General features: G+C 44.8%; 1 protein-coding gene across 1 annotated transcript; it reads right to left on the reverse strand.

Moving 5' to 3' along the window:
- LOC141751366 (myosin-3-like) lies at positions 1-27,465 on the reverse strand. The gene is given in 40 exon segments (XM_074607985.1): positions 1-203; positions 2,754-2,891; positions 3,013-3,108; positions 3,185-3,289; positions 3,382-3,552; positions 4,882-5,007; positions 5,134-5,337; positions 5,423-5,731; positions 5,930-6,054; positions 6,702-6,867; positions 7,104-7,287; positions 7,499-7,695; positions 8,211-8,329; positions 10,635-10,761; positions 10,870-11,259; positions 11,639-11,729; positions 11,815-11,960; positions 12,041-12,217; positions 12,596-12,838; positions 12,996-13,251; positions 13,328-13,464; positions 13,556-13,679; positions 15,402-15,519; positions 15,611-15,698; positions 17,384-17,460; positions 17,630-17,939; positions 18,584-18,754; positions 19,204-19,353; positions 19,555-19,673; positions 20,222-20,360; positions 20,441-20,544; positions 21,879-22,010; positions 22,079-22,127; positions 22,448-22,540; positions 23,061-23,166; positions 23,248-23,275; positions 24,020-24,176; positions 24,259-24,402; positions 26,643-26,854; positions 27,413-27,465. Coding segments are annotated over 39 exon segments (5,826 nt in total). The 5' UTR covers positions 26,829-26,854; positions 27,413-27,465; the 3' UTR covers positions 1-179.

Raw genomic sequence — 27,465 nt, forward strand, 5'->3', positions numbered from 1 at the left:
GGAGCATCTGAAGTTGCAGATATCTACTTTATTGACACTGGTACAGCAGCAGAGTGACAGAAAATGTTTATGTCCATAAGCAAATGAAAGATTACTTCCTACCAGTGTAGCTCTAGCTACTGCAAATCCACAGCTGGACAGATAGCTGGGGTGTAAGTTCTGGTTATCCCAGAGGAAGCTCATTTTTTACTTCCTAACACCACCTGGAAAGGAGAGGCTTTGTTTAATCCACCCACGTCAAGACGAGTCTTTAGTCCCTAAAATCATCTGCCTCAATGCAACAACCAGCTAGGATGTGCAAGTGGAGCCCAGGTCAACGTAGCAGTGTCTGTAACCCTTAAGACTACACATCATCAAACGTTATGCTGTCAGACTGAGGTTGAAATGGAGAAACATATCTGTTGGCTTTTCTGAAGTGCTACTTTGCTGTTGCAGTGCTTAAGCAACCCACACCCCCATCCTCTGGGGCAAGTAGGATCCCAGCAATTCCAAAAGCGAATGTAAAGCATGGAAGGGAGTAAAAGGATGTATTGATCCATTGTATCTATTAAAATATTCAGGCATTACAATTCTGAATTTTTAGGCCTCTCAGAGCAGAATCCAGAACTCGTGCCAGGTGCCCAGGGTCCATAGATACTGCACAGTATCAGGCACTTCAAAGCAGGATCTGAAACTACAACATATTGCAGAAAGAGTTGCCCATAGTCAGTATGTTCAACATGCCTTTACCTGGGGATACCCGATAGAAGCTATCTGAAATCTTGCCCCTGTCTGGGCTTTCAACTCAATTACAGATTCAGCTCAGTGGAAAGAGACCTGGGAGTCCTGGCGGACAACAGGGTGACCATGAGCCAGCAATGTGCCCTCGTGGCCAAGAAGGCCAATGGCATCCTGGGGGGCATCAAGAAGAGTGTGGCCAGCAGGTGGAGGGAGGTCATCCTCCCCCTCTGCTCTGCCCTGGGGACGCCACATCTGGAGTGCTGTGTCCAGTGCTGGGCTCCCCAGTTCAAGAGGGACAGGGAACTGCTGGAGAGGGGACAGCAAAGGGCTACCAAGATGATGAGGGGACTGAAACACCTCTCTGATGAAGAAAGGCTGAGGGATTTGGATCTCTTCAGTCTGGAAAAAAGACGCCTGAGGGGGCACCTTATCAACGCTTGTAAATACTGAAAGGGTGGGTGTCAGGAGGATGGGGCCAGGCTCTTTTCAGTGGTGCCCAGGGACAGGACAAGAGGTAATAGGCACAAACTTGGCCATAGGGAGTTCCACCTCAACAGGAGGAGGAACTTCTTTGCTGTGAGGGTGGCAAAGCCCTGACACAAGCTGTCCCGAGAGGTGGTGGAGTCTCCATCTCTGGAGAAATTCCAAACCCGCCTGGAGGCATTCCTGTGCCACCTGCTGTGGGTGACCCTGCTCTGGCAGGGAGTTGGACTGGGTGATCTCCAGAGGTCCCTTCCAACCCTATGATTCTATGATTCCCTCTATAAGGTAATCTCATGTCTAGAGACTTTGCTCAGGAACCTGGACACAGCCTTCCAAGTGCTTCCACTGGGGTCTGGGCAGGATACCCTGATAAGCACTGAGGAGTCAAATCCTTTTACTGGCTTTGTGGCATTAATAGCACAATGGCATTAAGTGACTCATTGAAAGTTGCACACCAGGCTCTGGCAAAACCAACATCGTCTATTGAGTCTGAGGCCTGAGCCTTCAGAAGAAAGCATGTTCTCCATAGTGTCTCTTCTAGAATTAAAATGCTGTATGACTAAGAGGATGCTGTGGGTAAGCAGAAGGCAGCCTGGAGCCAAGGCTCTCCGTTTCCTGCATACATGCTCTAGGCACTAGTAATTTTTTCAAAATATGAACTGAGGGTATTTTACCTCCAACCAAAAACTGAGCTAGACTAGTGCAGTCAAAAGGTGTTACACCTGTAAAGATCAGATTAGGAAAATTAGGCTCCAGATCTTGTACCAAACAGTCTTGTTTGGTACAACTGCCAGGGAAGTTCAGCTAAGGACACAGTGCTGCTGCACATTTCTCAATCAGAACATTAATTCTGCCTAAGGCTCACAGGAAGGTTGTTTTAGGAATGTTCGGAGTTAGGCTGGCTCTCATTCTTCCACTTTATGAGGCAGTTCCTTAAATCCGAAACTAATGTGATAAACTAGCCAGAAGGCTCATGCTTGGCACCAGAGCCTAAAATGCCAGAGTCACAGAATCATAGTATCACAGAATGGTTTGAGCTGGAAGGGACCTTCAAAGATCATCTAGTCCAAAACCCCTGTCATGGACAGGGACATCTTTCACTTGATCAGGTTGCCCAAAGTCCTGTCCAACCTGAGCTTGAACACTTTTGGTGATGGGGTGTCCACAACTTCTCTGCGCAACCTGTTCCAATGTCTCACCACCATCATCATAAAATACTTCTTCCTTATGTCTAACCTAAACCCACCCTCTTTCGGTTTAAAACCAGTGCCCTTTGTCCTGTCACTACAGGCCCTGGTAAAAAGTCTTTCTCTGTCTGTCTTTATCTGTCTTCTGCCCTTTATATATTGAAAGGCCAGAATAAGGTCTCTTCGAAGCCTACTCTTCTCCAGGCTGAAGAACCCAAATCCTCTCAAGTCTTTCTTCAAAATCCCTTCCTTCCAGAACCGTTCTTTCTGGCTACACCCATCTGCAAGGCACAAATCTACTGCTTGACCTGCTTGAGCAAACAGTACAAACTTGCACACCTGCCTCCTGCAATAAAGGCTTACCTTTGTAGAAGGCACTTCTCGGGTTTTAGCTCTGAGCTTGTTTACTTGACTCTCAGCAATATCTGCCCTCTCCTCGGCCTCTTCTAGCTTATGCTGTGCTTTTCGGAATCTGGAGAGATTAGTATTGGCTTGTTCACCCTGAAATGGCAAAACAAAAGGAACTGACAACCACCTGGCAACATGCTGGTGCACAGAGCCAACTTTTAAACTGACAGTCTGTTTATGGTAAATAAGTATTTGCTTCAGTTGAGTGACTCACAGCTTCCTCAGCTTGTCTTTTGTAGGATTTGATTTTCATCTGCAGTTTATCTACCAGATCTTGTAACCTCATCATGTTCTTCCTGTGTTCTTCATTCTGTGGAAACGGAATGTGAAATTATACGTCCCTGTGAGACAAAACATCAGGAGAATTGCTTTCTAGTTATATGTACCTGAAAAGTAAGCTCTTTGACATGCCGCTCATATTTGCGGATGTTTTTCATAGCCTCTGCAGATTGTTTATGTTCTTCTTCCAGCTCAGCTTCTAACTCTCGGATCTGGTGAATCAACCATCAATTAGCTTGAGCCCTCACACAGGACTCAGAGAGGAAAGGTATCTTTGACATTCACGTTCAGTGCTGGTACCCACCCTGGCCTCCAGCTTCTGGATTTGCTTCTTGCCTCCCTTCAGTGCCAACTGCTCAGCCTCATCTAGACGAAGCTGCAGGTCCTTCACCGTCTGGTCCAGGTTCTTCTTCATCCTCTCCAGGTGGGTGCTGGTGTCCTGCTCCTTCTTCAGCTCTTCTGCCATCATGGCCGCCTTGGAAGGGAGATGACACAAGAAACTGGAAGTATGTGAAAGAACAGTGCATGCTGTGCACCATCTGAAGTTTTACTCCTGGTTCCTGCTGGCTTTTCCTGCTACTGCACTTTCTGCTTCGTTTTTTCTTTTTTTTTCTGTGACACGCGATAGTGGAAGAAACATGATAAGAAATAGTAGGAAAAAGGATGGGAAAAAAATCTGCCTTGCTGCACACATGGAGCTTGGAACAACAGAAAGGGTAGATGCTCTGTTCCACTGTACGCTCATGACTCTGACTCGCTGGCACCCAGGTGCCACGGCGTAGAGCAGGAGCCACAGCAAAGCTGGGGAGCAGGGCACAGCACAGCCACCGCTTCTCTGCACAACACACGTGGGGCATGACGGAGTCTGTGCGCTGTGACTTAGTGCGCGCCCTGTAACTGCCCCAATAGCCTGGATGGCCAGTGTTACGAGGCAGAAGATAGTTTAAAACAATCTATATTATTTAAGACTAAACTAGGACATATTTTGCTTTCAAGCATTTGATTCCCACACGATCAAATTAAGTATTTTTGCTCACAAATAGTGCAAAATTCAACAAATTGCTTTGGCAGTAAAATACCTGAAAAAGTCTAAATTGAAACATGTGAGAATAAAATAATGGCATTAGAAGTTTTAGAAATATATAAATATATACGTGGGTGTGCATAATTCATTGTAATACTCCATTTCTGTTTTATTCAAACAGAATAGAAATTATTATAAAAAAAAAATCACTTTCATGAGCAAGTGGAGATGTTTTCCTTCAATTTTAACCTCAAAGAATGTTTTTAAGTTTTAAGATTTTGTTTTGATCCTATGTATCAAAAATCATTAGCAGGTTGGGTTTCCTAATACACCAGCCCTACTGCCTGCCTGAGCTTCACTGGACGTGCACAGGAGGATATAGCACCAATATTGAATGGCAATTCACAATTCTCATTTGCAAAGTTCTTAAATAGGATTTTGAAAAGATAAATATTTAAACAAATTAGGCACTGTATTGGTTTCCATATTGCAGAATTTTTTGTGGCTTACATTTTCGTGCAGCACTGGAGAAAGTTATTTGTTTTAGACTGACTAAATGTGTGTTTAGTTCATTATGATGACAACAGCCCCAATAATTCATCTGTCAGCAGGCCAATTTCCCTGTTGTTCTAACCCTCCTTTGACACATAGCCTCTTCATCCGGGCCCACAGACTGGTTCTTTGTCCAACTTGTGACAAGAGTATTTACACTAACTCCCAGCAGCAATGCCATTGGGAAGCCCTGAAAATTCGAAGAGAAAAACACAGTAACATCCTCACATCTGTGATTGCCTTCTTTGCTCTTTCTTCAGCATTTTTTGCTTCATTCGTAATATCTTCCATCTCAGTTTGGATTTGTGCCATATCAGTTTCAAGCTTCTTCTTTGTATTAAAAAGGCTGGTGTTCTACGAAGGAGAAAGAGAGGCTTTGAGTGTCTCTCTTTGGGCTCTCACACACAGAGACCACGAAATCATTCTTACTCTCCGAATCTCTAGATGCAAATATATGTCTGCCTTAGCAAAGCAAACTACCTGGGTATGGAGGAGCTCCACACGTCCAGTGGCATCCAGAAGCTCCTGCTCAGCCACTTTCCTGGAGCGCTCCATCTGCTCCAGGGCTGCCCGTAGCTCCTCAATTTCAGCCTGCAGCAGGTTTGCTCTGTGCTGCACCATGGCCACCTGCTCCTTCAGGTCCCCCTGTGTCCTGAGAGTGTCGTCCAAGTGCAGCTCCGTGTCCTAAATATGAAGAGCCAATTATATCCTAATTAATTTCTTGGATACTTTGCTTAAAAATAAATCAACCAGAAAGGTAAACCAAGACCTTGAGAACTCCCTGGATGCTATGCAGGTGTTTCTGTGCCTCGGCAGCCTGGCTGTTGGCATGGCTCAGCTGGATCTCCATTTCATTCAGGTCTCCCTCCATCTTCTTCTTCAGCCTTAAGGATTCACTTTTGCTCCTTATCTCAGCATCCAAAACACCCTGCATTGTCTCCACAGTCCTTTGATGGTTCTTCTTTAACTGGCTGATCTCCTCATCTTTCTCAGCAATCTTTCTGTCAATTTCTGATTTAATCTGAGTCAGTTCTTGGTTGACACCAAGGATTTTGACCTCTTCATGCTCAAGAGCTGCCTTTAAAAGAAAAAGAGAAAAAACAAACACAAAAGTAACATTTCAGAGAACACAATCATTGTGATGTTACTCAGTGACTTCACACAAACTCCTTAGGTTTGTGGCAATCAGCCTTGCACACAGCCAGTGCCCAGGAGAGAGAATAGAAAGCATTTGGACTGCTCTCTACTTTTTCCAGCGATATTTAAATTAACTCACCTCTGCCTCCTCCAGAGCTACCTGCAGCTCAGATTTTTCTACTTCGGCCTGCTTTTTGGCTTTCTCAAGGTCTCTGATCATTTTGCCATTTTCAGTAATTTGTTCAGTCAGATCAGCTATTTCCTCTGTGAGATAAGACAGACATCAGCCTGCGGCAGCCAGAGAAGCTGAACTCTATGCTCTGTGACTGTGTTCAACACCTCTTTTGTATATCTGCATACATACATATGCATACGCATACGTACACGTGTAGACAGTTGTATATGTGTATGTATATGTACATACAGATAAAAACAGATACAATCAATTCATGCAGGATGACAAAACCACAGGGCCATCAGTGCGCTTTCACAGCCCTGCTTACAGAGAGCCTGGAAGACACCTGCATGTGTTTATGTCTCTGGACAGGCCATCACGGTAACGCTACAGGTCTTGTCATGATACGTTCACAGCGCATCTGTAAAACTCACTTTCCCAAGCTCTACAGCCTCCTCAGGGCACCACCCTTACCTGGGAGTGGCACCTAAATGCCCTCGATCTTACATCTCTGCAGCAGATCATGGTGAGCCGGGACATTTCATTTGCTTTATTACATCAGTCACTTTACAAACGTGCTCGACAACTTTTGCTGAGACTTTTATATTCTCAATTAAAATGGAGAGAATAGTAATGACAGAGCCCTGTACTTTAGTGTACCTCGTGCAGACCTGAGCAATGCCTTGTTGTGGTAGGACTGTGAGCAGCTAATGGGAAGCCAGAGCCAAACACTTACGCTGGAGAGTCTTGTTTTCCCGTTTGATTGTTTCGAGCTGATCTAAGGTTTCCTCATAGGTATTTTTCGCTTTGAAAAGCTCTGTGTTCAGCAAGCGTGATTCTTTAGAGAGAGCTTCCCGCTCCAGCTGGCTCTCCTCATACTTTCCCTTCCATTCTGCCACCACCTGAAAGGCACCATCTTTTATTCCCTGCTAGTACTGAAAATGTGATTTTATTTGTGGCTATTTTCTGTACTAAATAAATACTGCAGTCTCTGAAAACAGGACAAATTCCTATTGCCATGCTCTAGAGGAGTTATAACTGTTAGACTCAACTTGATTTCAGTATTGATTTAAGTAAGGAGTATTAGTTTGGCCTTCGAGGAAGGCTAGACTTAAAAGATACTGTGCTCACTTATCACCTTATCAAAGTTCTGCTGTTTCTTCTCAAGGGCAGCTGCCAATGTGTTTGCTCTCTCTTTATCCACTGTCAGATCCTCCACCTCCCCCTGCAACTTCAATTTCATCTTCTCCAAGGAGACACACTTTGAATTCACACTCTCCGCCTGCTGCCCTGTTTCCTGGAGACGCTGAGAGAGCTTTTTCCTTAAGAAATATGAACAAAACAAGCATATAATTCAAAAAATCAGTGTATTTTGTACATAATGTAATGAGTACAATATCGGAAGTCGTTTTTTTTTTAATTAAATGCATATGCAAACCCCAATAAAATAATTTACATTTAGCTACTAAAAGTATATCTGTGTTCTGTACAATGCACGTAACATCTGGCCAGTTCAGCCCATCTATCCCATACTTGGCCTCCTCCAGCTCCTCCGTGCGCTGAATGGCGTCCGTCTCGTATTTGGTTCTCCACTGGGCCACTTCGCTGTTGGCCTTGGACAGGGCACGCTGCAGCTCCCCCTTGGCCTCCTGCTCCTCCTCATATTGTTCCCGCAGCAAGTCACAGTCATGGCGAGCAGACTGCAAGGCGCGGGCCAGGGCGTTCTTGGCCTAAAAATTACCCACAATAGCACGTATTTATGTTAGCTATGGCCAGCAGATGACCCCATGACCTTACACACTAAAAATATGGTCACTGAGGCTTGGGCAGAAGACAAAGGGCCAGAGGTTTACAAGAGTTCAGGCAGCTATCTTCAGCTGCAGCCAACTTTTCTCAGCTCTACCACCAGAAAAGACCAAGAGTGATGCTCTCACCTTGGCATATGCTGTAGCTTTTCTTCCCTGGGACTACAGAAGCAAAAAAAAAAAATCAATAGACCAAGGCTTCAAAGTTAAAAAGCACGTGAAAAGAATTAACCAAAAAGTGAAACCACTTACAATGTGTCAGAGACCTCCTTAGCAAAGCAGTTAAACACAGTGCTCACTGTACGCATTCTGCCCAGCAGTAATTTCATTGTGTTAGACTGTAGGCAACAATACTTACAAAGCTGCAAAAGTGTTTCTTAAATGAACTGAGGCCCTGATACATTTTGAAGCCTTAGCACGTGCTCAGCAGTTAGCACTACCTTGATCTCTTCCTCTAGCTGCCTTGTAAGCTCTTCTATTTGCTGCGTGACTGCCTGCTTGCTTCTGGACAGTTGCAATGTCATGGTTTCTTTCTCTTGGAGTTGACGGCTTAGATCACCTGTGACAAGAGAAGACAAGTTTCCAGCACTACCCAGATTAAGCATCCTGAAAACATGCAGATATAAATAATAATCAGTAACAGACAAGTGGAATCACACAACGTTGTTTACCTCATCAGTTGTTACCTTTACGTACGTACTTTTACCATTCTTATTTTACCATTCTCTTTGCATATATATTTTTTACCATGTCATCTTTTCTCTTAGCATAATGCAAGGTTTGGTAATGAAATTATGAGACAGATGTCTTCCCCCACATTTATCTATTCTATCTCCTTAAACATTACTCCTATTCCGCTTTAATCCTGAGTTTTACTGTTCATTCAGACCTCCATATACATGTGCTTAACCCCCAATTTTCTCAGCTTTAACTACTTAAGGGCATAGCACTTATTTTCTTAGTTTCAAACCTTCCTTTCTCTTTCCTTTCTTGTTTGTTATACCTTCTAAATTTCTTCTACACTGACAACCTTTTTTAAAAGAAGATTAGGGAAACTGGCAATCCTGTCTCCAGTTCAAGATGTTTTTCTTCAAGTTGTATCACCCTTTCTAGCTTATTCTGTGTTTTCTTCCCATTCCGTTTTACCATACCTTCCACTAAACACTTTAATAGTCTCCACCTAATCTCCACAGGATTAGTAATTTCTTCTGCTTTCCTACCTCTGCTACCAATGTTTACTTGACCTCTCCTTTCTCTATCCATACTATTCATTTTAGGTATATCCTAAAATTTCACTTCATAAGCTTTACGATAACTGGAAAACATTTATTCTACATCACTCTCTGTCCTGTGGGCTGAAGTAACACCTCTCTACTTTCTTGGAGAGGTGCCTATAGTCCATGCTGTCATCTCTAGAATTCTTGGGACTTCTTGCAGCCCCTCAGTATCATCTTTTTCAGCCTTTTCCTGAGCCATTTTAGATTTTTTTCTCAAGCTTTCAATTTCATTCTAAGATTCCCCTTGAGCACTATGCACAACGACGTTACAACAAGCTGGTCAGATTTACAGAATCATCTTGCAAGCATGATCACTTCAAAGAGATCACTCAGAAGAAAAGAAGAAAGAATTTGGTTATGGTCTGTGTGTTCCCACATCTGTGTGTTCCTCCATCAAAAGGTGTTGTAAATTCCCTTTTCCCTGACCAGGGATGGACATGGGGGAGTCACAGATCACAACCAGTATTTATTTGGACACCTTTAACTAATTAAGTTGCTGCAGTTATTAGCCTCAGGCTGTTACTCTTAATGCCAGGCAACTCTGAACTCAGCACATTCACACATTCCTTCACAGCTCACTCGCACACACGTTCAGCCGTATCTCCCTAGTAGGAGCGATACCTGTTGGGCCAACCCCAGCCTCAGGGGCTCCCGTTTTCACCAGGGTGTATGTATAATCCCATAGTCTTTGCATATTGCAGCCACCACCCTCTTGGATGTGGCCCCAGTCATACAGCCCCCTTGTTGATGCTGGTGTTTGCCCGTGGCCTTGGGCTGATTTGGCAGACCTTGGCGGTTCTTGTGGATTCATCAGGACCACTACCTTCCAGAGACTTCCAGATTTTGGGAGACTTTCACATGCTATGCCCTCTTTGGTCTGCTGTTTCCTTGTACCTACATCTCCGTCCACATACAGATGTGCCTACAGAGTTCGTTCACATGAATTCATATAAATTCACTTAAAAAGGGTTTTCATGGCAGGCAGAGCCCTATGGATCAGCTGCTAGAATAGCGTATGTCAGAACTCCCTGATCTACTATTGTGTAAAATCCCTAGAATTCAGAAGGTTAGTCGAAGCCAGTTCAGTGGCATTTTAATTTGAGATGTCCGACCTTGCAGTCAATCAGAGCAAGGACCTTTCATGCTTGTCACTCACACCGTTCCCAGAAGCCTGCGTGGGAGCAGCACCAAGCTTCATGAGGGTAGCACATACACAGATGCTGTACACACAGTGGACACGTGCACTCTTGGAGGAGAAAGTGCAGTTCTAACAGGTTGCTCAAATCATTTGGGACTGTCCCAAATTCCTAGTCCCCCTGCATGGAATCAGCGAGCTATGTCACATCATTCTGGGAATTATTTACCTAAGCAAATAATGCTTGCAATTGGCATATGAACTCTAAAGTGTCACTCATGAACTCATCTCCTTTCATTTATTTCTAATGTTGTCTGTGCCTGTACCAATGACTCTGAAAGCAGAATATGGACTTGGGAACAATTAGGTCTCACTCATGGTACTCGCTAGAGGGTCTTTCTGCTACTGAAGGGAAAAAGTAGCCCCTCAGCAGATCTTTGTGCCTTCCTTACCGGACTCTGTCTGGAGCTGGGCTTTTTGTATCAACATCTCGTTCATATTTCTCTGGTTTTCCTCAAATTTGCTTTTCATATCTCTCATCTGGTCTTCCAGTGTGTGGTATATTTTTTCCAGATTAGCCTGAAAGAGAGTAAGAAAGTGGAATCTGTGTATGCGTGCTTGAATTGCATTAAATTCCCACCAGACAGAAATATTCCCAATTCAAGTATTTCACTTATAAAGAAACACCTTGGACTTAGTAATGGTCGTTGTACTACTGGCCAAGTCATCAATCTCCATCTTCAGCTCACTCTTCTCCTTCTCCAGCTTCTGCTTCACTCGCTGCAGGTTGTCGATCTGCTCCCCAAGCTCAGCTGTGCTGTCCGCATGCTTCTTCCGCAGGGCGGCAGCCGTGGCTTCATGCTGCAGCGTGGCCTCTTCAAGGTCACGACGCATCTTCTGAAACTCTGCCTCACGCTTCTTGTTAAGTTCAGTTTGAGCGCTGGTGGCTCCTCCAGCCTCCTCAAGTCTTTCACCGATTTTCTCAAGTTCATTAGCCAGCTCATCACAATGTTTCTCTGCTTTTACCCGTGTCGCTTTCTCACTCATGGTTTCCTCTTCCAGCTCTGCAACACGGGCCTGAATCATGAGGAAATGGCATATCAGGAATCATTAAGGGGAGAGATAATTCAATGCTCAGGTTAATGCCTAATTGCCATAGCAGAATACCAATCCCATTGTTTTGGGGACTATAAGCAAAACAAAGTTCCTTTGAATTTTAATGCTTTGCCATTGGAGGTGAAGGCTTACCAACAAGACAAGACCTACCGATCAACTCATACTAACTTTAGATCGTGGCTTTCGGTTGTGGGAAGAAAATTATTACAACCTATCGAGGTGATTGCTGTGACTGAGTCAGAGATTTTATCAGTGACCAACTGTGGACAAGCATTATTCATGCTTCTACATTTTCACCAAACAAACAGTAAAAATGTTACAGTTACATAAAGTCTCTTGCCTGCAATTCTCTGATCTTCTTCTGCAATTGAATACGTGAACTCTGCTGTTCTTCAATTTTATTTTGCATCTGGTTAAATTCAAAGTCTTTCCTGTAAAGGAAATGTTCTTTTAATAAAAAGAAAATATGTCCAGTTAAAAACAAATAGTAAATTTGTCACCATTTTTTTCTCATACTTCTTTAATTTTTCATCTAAATGTTGTTTATCATTCTCCAGATCCACTATGGTTTCCTGCGCAAGTTTCAAGTCTCCCTCAAGCTTTCTCTTTGCTTGTTCAAGATCCATACAAACTTTTCTTTCCTGTTCTGAAGATCCTTCAACCTGTAACACAGAAATATATCAAGATGACCAATGGAACAACTGAAGAATCTGCCCCTTTTCCTCGTGTTGACTGTGCTCACATGGTTCACTTGTTGCTCCAGCTTGATCCTGGCTTTGGTGAGGGTATTAACTTTGTCCTCCTCAATTTGTAGGTCATCCAGTGCCTGCTGGTGGGCTTCTTGCAGGGCCTTCTTCTCCTTGACTAACTTCACAACAGTCTCATCCAAACCTGTCATTTCTTCAGTTAGATTTTTAACCTATTTTAAGGTAAAATACTTGAAGGTCTCTAATAATTTTGGCTTTTGTATAGGTTAGTGATCACACAAAGGTAATAAACACATTGCTAGACTACCAAAGAGTCTTAATTAGTTCCATTATATGGTCAGACTATACAATATCTCTGCTTACGTATCCACCCTTCTGAAGCCACAAGGCAATTCTGAACTTTCATTTTAAAGCATTTTGTATGCTTATGGGCTGGTTTTCCTGCACAATAGAGGTGACCAAATTTAACACCAGGCCCATAGATTTCCTTATACAACATCGTGTTATTGTTCAAGTTGACTGCACCCTTACATCCTATATATAGACAGAGTAACTATTATTAAACATGCAAATAGCAGAAATAAAACTACCTTGTTTTCCGTGGCGTGCTTTTCCTTTTCAGACTTGGCCAATGTTAACTCAAGGTCATCAATATCTTTCTTCAGGTCAGAGCACTCATCCTCCAGTTTCCTCTTTCTGGCTGCCAGATCAGCATTTATCTCCTCTTCATCCTCTAGTTTTTCCACTACCTCCTTTATTCTTGCTTCCAGATGGAATTTTGCTTTGATCAGCTGGTCACATCTTTCTTCAGCATCAGCCAAATTTTCATTTTCCTTTTTACAGAACACAGAAATGTGTTTCATTGTCACACATTGGAACTGACACTTGCAGAAATCACCTGCTCATTATGCAATCAGAACATGAAATAACAGAACACTCAGACAAAACTGATGTGATCTGACAAGCCAAGGATGGTTTTAAATTACGTACAGTCTGTACTTGCAGCTGCAGGTCCTTCTTCTCTTGCACCAGAGTCACCATTTTTTCTTCCAGTTCTTTCCTCTTGATTTCTGACTTAGCCAGTTCTTCTTTCGTCCTCTGAAACTCTTCCTTCATCATGGCCATTTCTTTCTCAGTTTCCACACTTTTTAAGAGGGGTTTTATCTTGAAGTACAACTTCATCCAGGGCCAGTGCTTGACATTCATGAATGCACGAATGTTGTACTGGATGCAGAAGATGGACTCCCTGAAATCACAGTGATCCATCAGTACTGTGTGAAAAGCACAGCTTTGGGGAACCAGACCTTGCAGAAGATACCCACCTTCGGTCTAACATTCTTTTCAATTCAAGTCTCCTGAGGTATCCCCTGCAAAAAGCCTGTGTCTGTGTGATCAGTTGTCCTAAGCAATCATCTCGCATCTCTTCCAGGACACCTAGCAAACCTGCCTTGAAGAACACCTGCAATCAAAGAGCAGAGATCAGTCATTGCCAGGCTTATATTTTAATGCAATGAATGATTATTCATTGTGTGGAAAAATGTAATGTTTACCTTAGTGTGTCCAAGTTTGTACTGAGTATGATCTATCTCAATGGAAGACAGCAGCCTTTCACATGCCTTCTTGCTATCAATAAACTGTCCTTCTGGAATGACACTGGTGTTCAGAAGGCGGTATCTGACAAAATAAAGGCAAAAAAGCTCAACTGTCGGTATCATTTCAGTGCACAGGATGCTACAAGAGCAGCTGTCACTTTGAAGACACGGAGTTAGGCTGAGTCTGACTCACACCTCCAGCCTTAAGTAGCAAACAGTCAGCAGAGCAGTTCAGGAGGTTCCCAGCACATGTTACAGCCCTCGCTGAGACTGAGGGCATGGATGGTCTGTTCTCCGGACCTGAGAGACTCTGCTCATCTATGTCACAGTCATTTACATTAATCTAGTGGGGCAGCTCACTGGGTTAGCTGTAAATTCAAAAAATTAATGGATTTTAAGAATGGGGGGACTGCTGCAAGTATCTAATCTGACCTCCTGTACAACACAGGTACACGGTCCTCCCAGTCCCTTGTTCATCCAGCCCCCATTTTGTCATTAATCTAGTACACGTGTTTTTAAAAAAGAAATTTCAATCTTATTTGATGCCTTCAAACCTTTAGTGTCCCAGGTAAGCTATTCACTCTCACTGTAGGACAGGTATACTTCACTTCTACCTTGACAACATCCTTTTTTAGGTCCCACCCTTGGACTTCTGCTTTGAGTCTGTCTTTTTGATGACAGTTTCCTGTATATTCAGAAATCTTTACACCCGTAGGCTCTCTACACCACAAATAAATCATCTGTTAATGTACAGTTTCATGAGTTAAATAGTTTGATTTAACTCTCACTGCACTTGAGTTCACATTTGTCCTGTAGCTCTTCTCTGAACCATATCCAGCTTCTCGCATTCCTCCTGAAGTACATAAACCAGAATTAGACATAGTATCTAGCAATGTATTCTTCCTAATCCTCCATTGAGAGATTATTCCACCCCCTATGCTTTTCAGCATGCCTCTCTTCACCCATATACAAATCTGCCCACACACATCAGTGCCTTGGGAAGTCGTCTTCAGTGAGCGCCCAAAATGCCACTGCTCCCATTTTCAATGCCCCTGCTCCCCAGGATACCCCGTTCAGTGCTGTAAGTGTGCTGTACTCTCTTTGTTCTTAGAGATCTGACTGTACATTTGCTTTTTCAAATACAACAAGCAGATGACCCCAGCTAAATTTAGCAACCCTTTGCAAATGTCCTATCTGCATGGCAGTTCCGGAGTTAAAGTCGTTTGTGGGTTTTTTTAATCTATAAAATAATGTAGCTAAGGCGCTGCAGAAATGTTAGCCCTGTACAAAATCAGAGTGCCATGTGGAACTAATTTAGATGTCCCGGTGAAGTCTCTTTTGTTAATGTAGCTACATTTGCCAGTCAAGCTTGTAATTTCATCAGAAAAGTGGTATCGGGTTTAACACAATTTCCTTTCAGTAAAACTATCCTAGTTAAAATTATTCAAACAGCATTCTTCAAACTTCTACTAGATAATGGTTAAATATAGGATGCGGTACAGACCACCCTCCGTATTTTTGCTGAAACATGCTTGTGTCAAATTTGAGAATTTAAACAAAGAATATCCAAACAATCACATGAGCGTGAATGAAGTGAAAATACATTTTGGCATATGATATTCAGGAAGTTATTTGGGTGGGCACTGCCCACACAGACCCTGCTATTAGAGATGTCTTCATACTTTCCATAGTTGTTAAATATTAAAATAGTCTTTTCCTAAGAACTATATCATTGACTTGTTTAGCAAGACTTTTCTCTCAAATGAACTGGGCTCGATGCAAACGCAAGAATGTTATTACAGACCTTTGCTTAAAATCCCCATATAATATCTTGTTAGGAAATCCTTTCCTGCAGATTCGAATGCCTTCCAGAACACCGTTACATCTCAGCTGGTGCAGAACAAGCTTGTGATCCATCAGGCCTATGACAGTGCAACATGGGGATATATTGATTTTTCTAGCATTGGTCAATTGGTCATTCTGCCAATTTCTACTCCGTGTTCTATAAATTACCTGGGGTCTTTGTTTCATTGGGAATGATACAACGCACAAAATGAGGATGAGTTGTTCGCAAGTTGGACATGAGCTTATTTAGATTTTCCTGTAAAAAAGAAATCATCTGCAATCTCTATATTACTTCAAGACATAATGCAAATATTCTCAGTATGATTTGACTCTGATTAAAAAAAAATTCAGAAGTTTTTCCCTCTAGTGAATATTCTACAATCCTATGTAGGCATCAGCAAAGTAAATAGCTACTAACAGTGGATACAACTTTCCTCCAGTTTTAAAATGACCTTAGTGGTTAGAAACTAATCATAAGAGCTATTAAACAGGATGAGGATGGGAAGAAACGAACAATATCCTGGGATACCAATATCTTGTCTTTCTTGATCAAATGAATGAATGGCTTGAACTGTTGTTTTTATTATTTAGATATATTAGCTATGTATATTTAAAAGAGAATTGAGCCACAAACCCCACTTCAAGTGCTGTGTCCACTTTTGGGCCCCTCACCACAAAAAAAGACATTGCAGTGCTGGACCGTGTCCAGAGAAGGGCAACGGAGCTGGTGAGGGGTCTGGAGCACAAGTCCTGTGAGGAGCGGCTGAGGGAGCTGGGGGTGTTCAGCCTGGAGAAAAGGAGGCTGAGGGGAGACCTTCTCGCTCTCTGCAGCCCCCTGAAAGGAGGGGGTAGCCAGGGGGGGTCGGTCTCTTCTCCCAAGGAACAGGCCATGGGACAAGAGGAAACGGCCTCAAATTGCACCAGGGGAGGTTTAGGACGAATATTAGGAAAAATTTTTACACTGAAAGGGTTATTAAGGATTAGAACAGGCTGCCCAGGGAAGTGGTTGAGGCACCATCCCTGGAGGTATTTAAAAGCCGGGTAGACATTGTGCTTAGAGATATGGTTTAGTGATGGTTTTGTCAGAGTTAGGTTGATGGTTGGAGTAGATGATCTGAAAGGTCCCTTCCAACCTGGGCAGTTCTATGATTCTATGACATCAGAAGTCACCCGCTCTGCAGTATAGGTTTTGTTAACTTTGCATTTCTTGAATCATCCCATGCAATAATGACATACATAATGAATAAGGCCCACGCCACAGCCGGGTGGATGCTGCACTCCTCATCCTGCCAGGAAGGGCTGAGCCTGCACCTGGCCCAAGGATATAGATATGTCACAGCAGCATCAAGGGGCTGCAACGTGTAATTTGTGTTGTCCACACTGACTGCAAGGCACTGGTTGCCACACAATGCCCTGTACTCAGAGAGACACTTCCTGGAAGAAGCCAGTTACAACCAACTAAGGGAAGGATGCTGTGAGCACCAAAGGTCAAAGCCAAGACAGCCTTTGGTCTCTCTTGAAACTGTGCAACCTGATCAAAGCACATGGATTCCCTTCTCCACCACCATCTCATTGGACTGCATCAGCAAAGTACAATTCAAATTGACCTTTACCGGATCCCAGAGGTAACTTTCCACAGTATGGTATGGCAACAGAGAAAGTGGGAATGGTGAACTAGTGCAGCCAGGTCTGACAGGACTGGCCCAGGTTGCCCAGGGAGGTTGTGGATGCCCCATCCCTGGAGGTGTTCAAGGCCAGGCTGGATAAGGCTTTGACCAGCCTGGTCTGGTGGGAGGTGTCCCTACCCAGGGCAGGGTGGGGGGAATGAGATTATCTTTAAGGTCCCTTCCAACCTAAACCATTCTGTGATTCTGCGTGTGTGTGACTGCCTTCTCTCCATTTTCTGCATCTGAACCATGCTGTGCCAGAGAACACACCTACCCGAAAGAGTACAGAGACAGTTTGGAAGGAAGAGCCCTTTTTCTTGGTTCCTTTCTTCTTAATACCACCACCTTCAGCTGGAAAATGAGATGACAGTCCAACTGAGGTACTGCTGTAGATCCCTTTGACAGCATTATAATTGTGCATCTAATACATAGAGCACAAATGCTGACACAACACTGATTCAAGTCAGGTGATAGGTACAGTAGGAAACACAGGACAGGAGACATAATCCTCTGACCTTACCTTCATCTATGGAAGTAAAAGTGGCATAAAGATTGCATAAAATTTTCATAGATGATTTCTGGTACAGCCCCACAACAGTTTCATTCAGGGGGTCCTTGTTCTTCTCAAGCCAGCCAGAGATATTGTAGTCCACTGTGCCAGCGTAGTGCACCAGGGAGAAGTGGGCCTCAGCCTTGCCTTTGGCAGGCTTGGGCTTCTGGAAGTTGCTGGACTTGCCCAGGTGCTGGTCGTAGAGCTTGTTCTTGAAAGAGGTGTCAGTTGCCTTGGGGAACATGCACTCCTCTTCCAGGATGGAGAAGATGCCCATGGGCTGAATAGAAAAAAGGTGTTTTCAAATAAGAGTAATTCAAGTTATAATAACATGGAGTGAAAGAAATGCCGTATTTAGAGTACTGGAGGTATTTTACAGAGAATTATCTTGGAAGGAGCAGATAAACAAGATTTTTTGTGAACACCTGGCAAGATACTCAAAAGCACCAGATTTTCATAAATAGGCTTTTGCACTACCTAGACATTGTCTGGAAAACAAAGAAAGCCAAGCAAAAACTGTGCGGTAACTTCTTGGAATATAGTAGTGACTTGTCCTCACGCAGGAGGTAAAAGCAGGCAGACATGAGGCATTTGAATTTAATTGAGAGGAAAACCCAAGGAGGAACCAATATGCAAAGACAGAATACAACTGGGACAAATATGATAATGAAATGACAATTTAGAATGATGTGGAAGAAAGAAAAACAGAACAGAGAAAAAAAAAGCAATGTCTTTTTAGACGGCAGAATACACTTCCAGTCACTGGATAACTAATCACAAGGGTTATGTTTAAAGGAAGGCAGGAGGTAAGGAGTCCTGGAGGCTTCACAGAGAGAGCGTACTGGAGGCGCTCAGTGCAAACACTCTTAAGAAACGCTTCCAGGTCTGATTTGTGTGATTGCATAAGTCGTGTAAGAAACTCACCTTCTCAATGAGCTCAATGCAGGCAGCGAGGTCCATCCCAAAGTCAATGAATGTCCATTCAATTCCTTCCTTCTTGTACTCCTCCTGCTCCAGCACGAACATGTGGTGGTTGAAGAACTGTTGCAGTTTCTCATTGGTGAAGTTGATGCACAGCTGCTCCAGGCTGTTGAACTAATATTTGAGTAAATGTGTAAATATTGTTAAATCAACTCTCATCAATTTATTTCATACAGATGTCAAGCCAAGGTCAGCCAGACTATCCCTGAAGCGTTTTGATAATAGCGCAGAGGATATATCATGGGTGGTTGAGGGTTACAGAAGAGTTGTGCTGTGCAGCACATGGCTGATGCAGCCTGCGTTGGTGTGTTTTTGGGTGACCCTAATGTCACTAAATACACATTCTATGGGGAGGGTGACAGCAGCTTCATGGCTATGCTTCTGCTGTTTCTTTTCTCTTACAAAGCGGGTGATGGATCTACAAAGGCAGAAGCAGGTTCAGAGAGATTGGCCCTCTTCTTGAGGGCTGCCTTGGGGTGAGGAGGAAAGGTCCAAAAAGTGAAACAAAAGGAAAACGTGTTTAAAGACAGACAGAAGTCTGAGAGTGCTATGTGAAAACAAACCTCAAAAATCTCAAAGCCAGCAATGTCTAAGACCCCAATAAAGTGCTGTCTTGGCAGCTTTGTATCCAGTTGTTGGTTGATGCGCATTACCATCCACAAGAAGAGCTTTTCGTAGACTGACTTGGAGATGGCATTGACTGCCTGGTGCACCTGCAGGGAGATGGTTCACACAGTTGTGTCAGGGCACTGCTACTGCATCACCAGAATAAATCACCCTCCACCACGCACAGATACTGCCAGCCCACAGAGTGCGTTAACAGGCCTTAATGGTCTTGACCATCCTCAGCCGTGACCTGCACCCACTCCTGTCCCTTAAGGAGAGGATGGCCCCTGCTGCTCCCTGACACTCACCTGATCCACTGTTTGGCCCTTCACGACATATTCATTTCCCACTTTCACCCGGGGATAGCACAAAGCTTTCAGCAAGTCCGCTGAGTTCAGGCCCATCAAATATGCTGCTTTGTCCGCCTCTGTAAAACAAACAAACAAAAAAAAAAACACACAAAAAAAACCCTGAAAGACTTTCTTCTTAACTGGGACAGACAGAATGCGTGGGAGCCAGCCAGACCTCGCTCTGAAACCTGGCAAACTAGTTGGCTTTACCCTATCCACAAAGCTTCACCAATATTCTCATTTACTTTTCCAAATAGCCTTGCAGGGCTGGTCCTCATGATTGAGTGGCTATGGCAGCCCCAACAGTGTGGTAAAACCAGTGAGTGCACTGGTGATGGGACAACAGAATGCTTTTCCCTGCAGGCCACTTCTCCACAATGTCACCCAAACAGAACAAGTCTGGATGTTTTACCAGAAACCGGTGAATTCTACAGTAACATGTCCCAGGCACAAGGTCCTTCAGCAGAACCATCAGGAATAAAGTGGTAAAGTGGATGCAGAAAGTGACTCTACAGGAGATGATAAATTGAAGGTTGAACCTCCTTTTTACTCTTATCAAGGAACATCTGCTTTCCTGGTACAAAACCAGTTGGAAATTAATCTCTCCAAGCCATGAATGCATTACCTTCCGTGCCATCTGGCTCTGCCTGCTCTTCACGTGGTTTCTGCTTGAACTTCATGTTCCCATAGTGCAGGATAGCCCCTGTCAGTTTGTAAATCCCCATTCTCTCATCAGGGCTGAAGCCCAAAATGTCGATGGCTGCCTGCAGACCAGATAGATCAGCTGGTTATAATGGTGGTGATGGTAAAAGTGATACTGTCTCCCCTTCCTAAGTGTACTCACATCTGTGGCAACAAGCTCCTCCTGGTCATCAATGCTGGCTACAGAAATCTCCCCTTGACTGATGAAGGGGTAGTCGTATGGGTTGGTTGTGATGAGGAGCATCTCTGAAAGGCAAACAAAGGAGTGAGAGCCAGATCCTGGCAGTGAAAATGGAACAATGGCTCAGCAAGGTTTCACAGGATCTTTTTCCTTTTGTACCCCCAGCTCTTGGTTTTCTATTAAGAGGCAAGAAAGACAGAGTGAAGCCATTCATCTGCCTTCCACTGGATGAGCAGAAAGTCTCAGAGAAGTTCTCAGTCCCATCAGTTTAATATGCTTGGAGCTGGGAGCTGAACATTCAACGCTGGCAGACAAGGAACAAGGGCAATCCAAAGAAACAGCTTTTAAGAAGGACACCTCTAGGTAAGACTCGTATGTGCTTATCCTCATACATGACATATACTAACCCATCCTGAATGCCCTTTGCACCCACTGGGGTTGTGTGCTAGTGCAATAAGGGATACAAACATGCATGTTTATCTCATTTTCAGTCCTGAATCCTATTGCAGAGCAAGAGGAGAAGCAAAGGTGTGCAGATGTGCAGTGGGGTTGTGCAGCGTGCAGGAGAGGAAGCCCTCCATACAGTGAAAATGAATCCATCTGTGTCCTTGTACAGTCCCCTGGCACACGGCAATCTCTCTGGGAAGGGGAGAGAGAGGCGGTAAATGTCGGGAGGGCACATAGAGGGAGGGTGGGGATCAGAGCTCCACCTTGGGAGATGTTCTGTGGACAGTTGGGAGGGATGGGCAGAGTGAGGTGAGGACGAGTGCAGTGGTTGAATGTGTGGCAAAAGGGTTTGGGACCGCTGGCGGGGCATGGGTGGGGTATGCCATGGGAGTGGGAAGGGGAGAAGGCTGGAGGGGCTATACTGGAAAGGGGGAAGAACTTTTGCCCATATGATGAAGGGTTCAGATTTTGTAGATCGAGGCATCTGGCCATCCTGCACCCAGGGAATTTCTCACCTTTCTATCGAAGATTATTCACAGGACCTGGCCCATATAAGTTGGACTTTCCACACAAGCAGGAACAGTCAATTAGCCACCCCCCCCACCTCACCTGCACACAGTTTGCATTAGAACTTACTCAGGGAAGATAAACTGGAGGCGGAGTAACCCCTAGGGCGACACTGTTAAGCAGAGATAAAAGTGCTGTGTACAGCTTTGGTAGCCCAGTCGTCACTGGCGTTGGAATACAGAGGACACAAATAAGCACGTGATCAAAGCTTCAGTGCTGCGTGCAGCCTGAGGCACCTGCTGGAAGGGGAAGCTGGGTGCCTGTGACACATGGTGCTAGGCCAGCAGGTGCCACTGGACCCTCTGTCACTGAGCTGGCATATTTAGGGAAAAGTTTCCCATGTTGATTTTACTGTAAAACACCAGCAGGTGATCGCTGTCCTTACCAAGCAGTTCAGGCTTCTTATTGGAGAGGATCTGGTAGAAGATGTGGTAGCTTCTCTCAGCTTTCAGCTGGAAGGTGACTCTTGACTTTTCCAGCAAGTCTGTAATATGCATGCACGTATAAATTTTTCAAGCTCTTCTTTGCTTCACAGGAAAGCAGTAACCCCATTCCCCACCATTTACTCACAGGTCTCAATGTCACCAGAAGCCAGTTTTCCAGAGGTACCAAAATGAATACGAATGAATTTACCCTGGCAAGCAGACAAAAGGTAGTGGTCAGTGCAGTATTCTCAGGGTACGATGCCAGAGCGATTTTCTCTCTTGAATCCCAGTGAGAGCATCTCCAAATCAGTCTGGATTATCTTAGATATTCAAAGATGGATAAAAGGAAACAGTTTGCTGCCGCCCACGCAGCTATGAGCATGAAACAGCTGTAAATACATTAGTATCTGACAAACAACCAAGAAATTTGTCAGCAAGAACATTTCTCCCAGTGACTCCCAGTTGCAAGTAAGAAGCAGGCAAACAGGATTAGAAATGCAGGAGGCCAGAAAGAAACACAACAACTCACAAAGCGCGAGGAGTTGTCATTTCTCACAGTCTTGGCATTCCCGAAGGCCTCCAGCAGTGGGTTAGCGCTGATTATTTGATCCTCGAGCGTACCCTGAAAGAACATTTGAATAATTACTGAAAAACACCAGGGGCTATGTGGTAGGAAAAAGTTACTCTATTGCAGCTTGCCTGACCACACGTGCAACCACGTGCCCTTCATTTCAGCTGTACCGTGTTACTACAGCATCTTCTCCACTGCAGCGTCAAGAACCAGCACCGTGTGTAAATGGTAAATAATTCATTTTTCTCATATTCAGAATTTCTCCCATGGTCAGAGCTCTCATCTCTCCGCCACAGGGACAGACTGGTCCACATGAAGAAACTGGAGCCTCTGATTCTTCCCGGACACCAAAGCCCCAAACTGTGTTTCACCTGGGCAGTGACAGTGGCAGCTCTGGTATTTGCTGTGGTCCTAACTGCCTATCAGCCCCTGGCCTTACTGGCCCTCGAGAGAGTGGCTGAAGCTAATAAAAGGTATTTCATGTTTTGAGGTAAAGGTCACCCACGCTCTCTGCAGCCACGAGCGGGTAACATCCCGCACTGCCCCCCTGCCAAGCCTTTCTCCCTCACACCTTCATCCAGGACTCCTTCCTGGCTACTTCCCCGCTCGCTGCAATAGTTGCGAAGTACTGGATGACACGCTTCGTGTTCACGGTCTTCCCTGCACCGGATTCTCCGCTGCTGAAAGAAAGCACAGAGCGAAGAATTATCTGCCCACTTTTTGTTGGAGACAAAGTTCAAAGCGACAGATGTACTTACGTGATTAGGATAGACTGATTTTCCCGATCTGTCAAAGAGAAAAATAACTGCAGTCAGAGAAGCTGTAGGGAAAAGTCCTGGTTCTCAGGTAGCCCATGACCTAGTATCCATCAAAGGCAAAGAAACAAAATCTCTGCAAGCAAAATTGAAAAGACGCACGGTCTTTCTCTTCTTCTCTCTGCCCCTCCCCATACTCTGCTTTTTGTCTTCTCTTCTTCACTTTTGCTCCATCCTGTACTCTCCTCTTTGCTTCTATCTTCACCATTCTTTACCTTTATTACTATTTAATATGGGACAGGACTCAATTCAAACTAAAAACATGTATTTTGGTGAAAATATTTCTTCCAGCTCTGTTCTGAACAGAGCCACGTGCTTGTGTGCTGACTGGGGACCTCCCGGCTGGCGTGTCCTACCCGACCACAACTGCCCTTCGCAGTGGTTCCTGTTATGGTGCTTCGCTTAGTACTTAGACCAGAAATACAGATCATGTGCAGCACAGCACTTCAAAAATAAAAAGCCTACTTCAGGAGACAGGGAAAACTGTCTGGAGCTGGTTTTGCATCACCTAGCAATAAAACATCTAATTCCATAGCACAATAGTTGGGAGCCCAAGCAGATAATCTGCAACGTGCCAAGGAACAAGGAATTAGGGTAGCACACTGTGAGATGGCAAAGGCAACAGAGTCCAGGCAGATAAGGAATGGCATTTGGCAGAAGTAGTGTTTCTGACACAGTTTTTTCCTATGGGTCTGGTCAAAATCGAAAAGCTCACCGGTCAGCATGGACTGATAGGCGTTGTCAGAGATGGAGAAGATGTGTGGAGGGGCCTCCTGGCGCTTCTTGCCTCGGTAGGCCAACACCACCTCCGGGTTGTACACCGGCAGCCACTTGTAGGGGTTGACAGTGACGCAGAAGAGACCCGAGTAGGTCTGCAGGAAAAAACCCAGAAGAGTCACTGAAATCCATCTCCTGGCAGCTGGATTTTCTCCTTTGCCATGAGAGGGAACTTACATAGATCATCCAGGAGCTGTAGCGGTCCTTGAGGTTGTAGAGGACAGCAGGTTCATGCAGGTGGGTCAACATGGCCACATCCTCAATTCTGTCAAACTTAGGTGGGTTCATGGCATATACATCATCAGGTTTGACAGCAACCATCTATCATTCAGAAACAAAGAGTTAACCTTGATTCAGCAACTTTCAATGCTCCTTCCATGTGTACACACAGAGACACAAACACAGAGAAGTAATAACATTTGCTAAGTGTGCTCTAATTCTGATTTTTCTTTCATTAAACTGTGCAAAACAAGGTATGGCTGTTACAGGGCAGATACTGCTTCCAGCCAGGAACTCTACAACACTGACAAACTTATAGGATATAAATTTACTCTTCTGGAATTGCTACAACCACACAGGCAGAGTTTGCGCTGGGCAGATCTTTCTCCACATTATTGCTGCTTGTGAACTTCAGCTCGCTGCTGCTCACGGCTGTAACCACCTGGCACACAACCGCTGGCCGGTCTACCTTTCATTCTCCAAGAGATGCACTGCACGTTGCCAGAGAGACAGGACACTAACAGCACAAGATTTGTCAACAGCAAATCCTTCCTTGGAACAGATTTGTTCCACTCCTGCCAGTTGCCATTCCTAATTAAACAAAGGCTCTAGCCCTACCAAACAGCACCGTCTACTGGGCTCACACCGCGGACGAGCACCCTGTCGCACAGCCAGAGCCCGTGGATACGCTGGGGTGGCCAGATGCGCAGGAAGGCAGATGTACACAGATGGCAGCAGCTTATCTTGGCCACACTGAACCATGAAGGAACTTGAAAATCCTGTTGCCATTTCTCCAGGTGGTTTTTCCCGCTGTTTTTATCCATTGCTTTTATGCTGTAACTGCTGCTCCCATGGACTGGCCGAAGCTGACTGGTGCAATCCAAGGAGGAAATGGTGTTACTGCAATCAGATTTGATTTGGAAAGATTGAACACCATTTCCAAGCTCAGGTCCCGACTAGTGGAATAATCTTGGGCTTCTTTTGACAAAGCAAGAACTACAGGCACAGTTTTCAAAAGCAGCTCTGTGATATGTGCCCCTAAATACCTTTCTAAAGCGTTCAAACACTTGAGCAATTAGGATTCACAGAAAGTCTCTGTATAGAGTAAGAGATCGTGCATTAACTGCTACTCACAGGACATATCTGGGAGTCACTATAGTTTTCTAACATAATGCCAGTTCAATGCTCAGAAGAGGGCAGGAAGCTCTAGAATATTAGGAATTATTAGAAAAGAAAGGGAGAAAAGAAGAGAGTTTTACTTAGGATGTGTCTGACAGTTCAATCACACCTTCATTACTGATCACAGGATATAGTTGTACTAGAAACCATACAGAGAAGGGAAACAAGGATAGTTGCAGGTATGAAACAGCTTTTCTATGTGGAGAGCATAACTTGATTGTGAAACTTTTGCAGTTTGCACAGTCAGGAATGGCAGAGACAACCATGGCCATCGCAAGGGAGCGTTACTCACTTTTTCTCCTTGTGAAAAAATAAGCAGAGATTACCAGGCTGTACATTGCAGAAAAAGGAAGCACTTTACACAGACTCCGATTTTAAACTGTGGAAATCTTTCCCACAGGACACTACAGAGGCAAAAAGCTCCAATGGATGTAAAAAAGCCAGCCCCGGGACAGCAGGTCCTTGTGCACAGCAGTCTGCTGCAGCCTCTGCTCAGTCACACATCTGCGACTGCTGGAGGCGGGGGTGAACCAATGGATGTCTGCTTTATTCTTTATTTGCTTTATTCTCTTTACTCTTAAAAATTCGGTAGCGCCTGCAGTCAAGACGTTGGTTGAGGTGGTTCTTTGGGCCGCTGCAGCTTTTCGTACAAAAGTTATCAGGACAAGCTGCTAAGACATTGCAGCGTTTTTGCAAGATTAACACCTTGGAGGCTCCTTTAGGAAACTGTTCACAGCCAGCGACACTGCTAAAAAATTCACATGCAAAGGGGACTTTCAAGTAGCTGCCCGCTCTGCTACCAGTAAAGGAAGGAATTTATCGGTGGATATGACAGTATTAGGTGAGAAAGGGTTAAAAACAAAGATTGAGGAGCGCTAAGACTGGCAAGGCTACAACCCAACCTGTTTCAGAGCATTGCCCGATCTTTAAAGCCTAAACCAGGAATTATTATCCAGTGGATACCTTCATCCAAGCATCCAGACCAATACGTTCCTCTGGAGGCTGGGCTGGTCCCATCAGAGGGTAGGGCAGTGCAGATGCTGGGCAGTGCAGGTTTCTCACCTGAGCCAGTCTCGCGCTTTCTGTGTTCCTTGCCCGCCCTTAGCAGAGGTCCTGGGCCCTCAGCAGGGCAGGGAGGAGCAGGCTAGGAGGAACGCACTTACTCTGCCATCCTCTGTCTCAACAGTTATCTTCCCATCCTGTGCAGCCTTGATCTTCCCTTTGGTGTACTCCACCTCGGGGTCAGCCACAAAGCAGTAGGTCTTGGCGTCAAACGGCTGGTTCTGGGCTTCTATTCTCTCCTTCTCTGATTTGCGAAGGTACGGTGCAGCCTCACCAAAAACCTCCATGCCAGCGTCTCTGCTCACGGCTGAAGCTGAAAGACAGACCCTGCTGTGCTGGTCCCCTCTGAGGTCCTCAGAGTTGGGCAGAGTGGAGCTGAATGTCCACCAGCCTCCCAGGTTGGCTGCTCTAAGAGCACCCTTCCCATCTCTCGGATGCGTGCTGCAAGGTCTTGAGGGAGATATTTGCCTTTCAAAGCCAGAACGTACAAAAGGAACAAAGAAGAGCTGCCACCCTTCATGGCCCCAAGGAAAGGGGATCCATGCCTGAAGGAGCAGGAGGGCTCCCTGGGGAAGTGTGGCAAAGGGGAGGGATCTCTGAAAGACTCATGTTGTCCTTAGTAAGACTGAATCCCTAAAGCCTGTTTTTCTTTGAGTTCTCCACTTATGATTTCCCCCACTCCCTTTTAACAGGGAGCCTGTCCTAGTCCTCTGGTGGGCAGCCGTAGCGGGCAGGAACGGACACATGCCATGGCCCATTAAAGCAGCTCATGCAGGGAGGAGAATGGGGACCTGCCCACGGTGAGTGCAAGGGAAGAGCCAGCTCACACCAGTCTGGGCAAGCTATTAGTTTTCATGCCTTGAATTCTCACCTTAACAATCAGTCAACAGAAAGAAGGAAGGAACGAGCTGACATCTCTGATCT

Source organism: Larus michahellis, chromosome 14, assembly GCF_964199755.1.
Source record: "Larus michahellis chromosome 14, bLarMic1.1, whole genome shotgun sequence".
NCBI lineage: Eukaryota > Metazoa > Chordata > Aves > Charadriiformes > Laridae > Larus > Larus michahellis.